This window comes from Glycine soja, chromosome 3 (assembly GCF_004193775.1).
Source record: "Glycine soja cultivar W05 chromosome 3, ASM419377v2, whole genome shotgun sequence".
Lineage (NCBI taxonomy): Eukaryota > Viridiplantae > Streptophyta > Magnoliopsida > Fabales > Fabaceae > Glycine > Glycine soja.
This window is the reverse complement of record NC_041004.1, coordinates 35,854,524-35,858,524: the sequence shown is the minus strand read 5'-3', so window position 1 is coordinate 35,858,524 and position 4,001 is coordinate 35,854,524. Positions and strand designations below refer to the sequence as shown.

Genomic DNA, 4,001 nt, shown 5'->3' with positions numbered 1-4,001 from the left:
TGGAATGAACTTTTCAAAATGCAAATGAAAGTGCAAGAAACAATAGTGAGAATACTAAATTTAAAACAAAAAAAAACCAATAGTAAGAATACAGAAAGTACCTCCCATGATTAACCTGTACTAGCTCAATTTGATTTTGCACGGCAAGAATCCAACCCAGAAACTCCATGTCTCTTGACCAAAAATAAAATAAATAATGACTATACCTTTATTTTTCATTCTTTAATGATAACATTTCTTTCTTCTTTAAAAAAAGAAACTTATACATTTAAGTTCTTAACAATCTTTATTAGCTATTGCGTTAGTAACTTTTTTCTTTCTTTAATGATAACTAAAGTATATTTATGTTTTGTATTTTATCGAACGCCCTCTTTCACAACAGATTTTTTTTTTCATTGTATATATTATTATACAACGGGAACATATTTCTGTGAAAAGGGTATTTTGAAAATATTTTTTTAAGAAAGTGGAGTGTAAATAGAATAAACTGGGATGAGAATAGTATTTCCGTGGAAGTTTGTTTTTGAACTTCGAACAAGTGAAATTTATTCAGACAGCCCAGCATTCACCATGGACGGAAAACAAAAAAAATAAACAAAAAAGGACGCCGAGTGAAGATTCTAGAATCCCCTTGTATAAACAAAAATAAAATAAAATCAAGGCTTAATACATTTTTCCGTCATGTAATTTAATGTTTTTTTAATTTTATCGTTGTAATTTTTTTTCTTGTTTTAATCATTATAAAAATATATTTATTTTGTTTTTTTCTAAAATATTTTAAATGATATTTTTTATTGTTTAAAACATTTTTTAATATTCAAAATACTGTTTAAAACGTTTTAAGACAAAAAATAAAAAAAATAAAAGATATAAAAGATGAAAATGAAAAAAATACTAATTTAGATGAAAAAATATTTAACCATAAAATCAAATATTTAAAATATACCGAACATAAACCCTTTGTAAAACCCTAACAAGTGACCTCAAATTTCTCAACCAGAGGTTCTGTCGGTGTTCTCTCCCTTCCGTTTCGTGGCGTGTGTTCCAAATGGCGAAGCGTTTGATTCCACTGTTCAATCGGGTTTTGGTGGAGAAAATCGTGCCTCCATCAAAGACCAACGCTGGCATTTTGTTACCCGAGAAATCCTCCAAGGTTTACTCTCCCAATCCAATTCATTCATACCCTTTTAAATTCCTCCTTTTGGGTCTTCGATTTTCATCTCAAAGTTTCATCTTGGCTTGATTTGTTCAAATTTACATATTCCATTTGCACTCCTTTTTTTAGGGGTATTTAAGTTCTCCAATTTTCTGTGTGTGATACTGTGATATGATATCGTACCCAGATGGGTACTAATTAAGCCGATGCCTGCTGTTCAATTTTTTTTTTCTTTTGGATTGTGATCCTGTGGTTCTTTGTATTGTAGAGTAGTTGTCTTAGTGTATTTCCAATAACAATTAAATTTGATGATTTTGAGTTTTCTTGGTTCAAATGGTCAAAGTCTTTACCAAGTTAGTGTTTCAGTTTCTTTAGACTGATAAGTGACAATTTCTCATTGCAAATCATGCATTTTGTGTTAAATTGTTGATTTGTTGAAGTGCATTTGCTGAGTTGATGTATTTTTACATGTTTTTCTTTAGCTAAATTCCGGAAAAGTTATTGCTGTTGGCCCTGGCTTTCACAGTAAGGATGGGAAGCTAATTCCTGTGGCTGTTAAGGAAGGTGATACTGTTCTTTTGCCTGAATATGGGGGAACTGAGGTGAAGCTTGATAACAAAGAGTATGTATTTTTTTTTTTATGATGTTTTATTTATTAGTTTATTTTTTACCCTCATTCAATTCTTCAACTTGATCCTGAAGTTTAATATGGTAGATATAAATGTTTGAATGGACTAGAATTATTCTTGAGGTCCTATATTTTTGTAAAGAAATTGTTTCTTTTGATGATTACACTTAAACTTTGATAGTTTTGCCTACATGATGCCTAGAAAATTCATTTCTTGTTACAAAGTTGATCCCTTCAGGTCTAAGTGAGTAAATGTTATTGTTGACTGTTTTCGTTGTGAATCATTAATACAAGGTGGACCCTTATTGAAGAAGGAGATGTTATGCTTGATAGTGTTTGTCCATTATTTAAAATTTGCTTTGTTTGTTGATTCATATATTATGTATATTTTATTTCTTTTTTCATCTATGTCATATGTTTTAATCTGATATTTCTTTTGTCTATGCCTAGATATAGAGCTTCTAGACTGAAGCTGTTATTTTAGTTTATCAATAGTTTCTTAGTTCTATACTTCTAATGAAGTAAAGCATTGGTATCATAAGTTAAGCATTTTATTCAATAAATTTTATTGCTTTTTGTTACTAGATTCTCAGTTTGCTAATATTCAGGGTTTAACTAAATTTGCAGTTCCATGTTGTATTAAGAATGTATAATTTGAACCAGTGAGATGTTGAAAATACATATTTTTTTCTCAATGTTAGGATAATAGGTAACATGCTTTACAAATGATATTGTTGTGATTGTTAATATAGGACCTGTTACCCTTACCCCACAACCCCCAAAAGAAAAAAAGAAAAAAAGAAGACACAGTCACAATCCAAAATTAGTTTTAAGGAAGAGGATAAGTGTCTGGATTTTTTTTTTCCTGATAACTTGCCATTCTCAAACCCTCTCTATTCGTGGGATTTGAGTGTGGCAAGTTAACAGACAAAATATCAAGAATCAAGATCAAGGTTTGAGGGATTTGCTAGTTCTAGAAATATTTCAATTATATTGAACTACTCATAGCCTCCAATTAATTTCCCCCCTTTTCTTGTGCTGTGTTTCATTGACAGCAAATTTACACTAATACACACGAAGAACTATATGGTTTGCTATGTGAATGAATTATATTGGATGTATAAATTAGTTGGTTGTTCATCCTTGTTGCAATAGCTGCTATCTATTTCTCAAGTCTTGGCTAATTAGATGCTTTTTATGTAGGTATCATCTGTTTAGAGACGATGATATTCTGGGGACATTGCATGATTGATGTCAAAATGATCCGCGGAAATTTACATGCTAGGTGTTCTGCTACATTTGAGGAGTTTCTTTCTGTTCTGATTTTTATGTATGATGTCTAAATCAACATTTTGTTGTGGAGCAAAACACTTTAACTTTTTTTTTTAAAACTTACAATGAATGTTATTTTCTGCAACAACTGGGAAAACTATTTTATTGCTCATGAAATTTATTGTCTTAACATATTTATAGTTCTGTTTTTTTAACTTACATTTGAGGACGTATAAGAGTATTTATTGTTTTTCTGTTTCATACTCGTGGATTGGGATTCCAAATATGTATTTATTTTATTCATGAGAATTAAATATGATATTAGAGGGTTTACAACGTAGTAAAGGTGATAAATTTATTTAGAGTAAATGGTGAATTTTTAGAATTTAAATTAAGTTTCTGAAAATAACTTCTTTTTTTTAGATTTAGGTTCTGGACTTAAGTGATAATAATAACATAAGTTTTAGTGGTTTATTTGAGTTTTTCTTAGTTTCAGGACTAAAATTAAAATGACAACTAGATACAAATTTTGAGAATAAATTAGTCGTTTACTCTTATTTTTAATCCCTTCTATCATGCAAGTTCAAGCACAATCAAGAAGAAAACAGTTACTACATTCTGCTAGACAACGTTGATAATTCTAACAACATTCATCAATGCACATTGAATTAAAATTGTTGTTTGTTGTAATTTTAATAATTATTTTAAAATAATTTTCTTGAAAAATATTTAATTAAATGGACAAGTTATGATATTTAAATTTAAATTTTGAAATTCAAATTTTCTATTAATGTCAATAAAAAGTGGAAATCAAGGGGGGAGGAGTGGGAGGACAATGCCAATTATAGGTTCCTTATTGGCGATAAAAGGAAAAAAAAGTTGGTTGAAGTTTTTTTTGAAAAATGATTTTATAAGGAAATGAAGCCATTATTTTTCTTTGTTTTC

General features: G+C 29.2%; 1 protein-coding gene across 1 annotated transcript; it reads left to right on the top strand.

Annotated features, from left to right (window-relative positions):
* Positions 1-951: 951 nt before the first annotated feature.
* Positions 952-3,277, top strand: LOC114406620 (10 kDa chaperonin, mitochondrial-like). Its single transcript, XM_028369378.1, has 3 exons — positions 952-1,153; positions 1,639-1,778; positions 2,988-3,277. The coding sequence occupies exons 1-3, from the start codon at positions 1,049-1,051 to the stop codon at positions 3,034-3,036; spliced, it is 294 nt and encodes a 97-aa protein (XP_028225179.1). The 5' UTR covers positions 952-1,048; the 3' UTR covers positions 3,037-3,277.
* Positions 3,278-4,001: the final 724 nt, after the last annotated feature.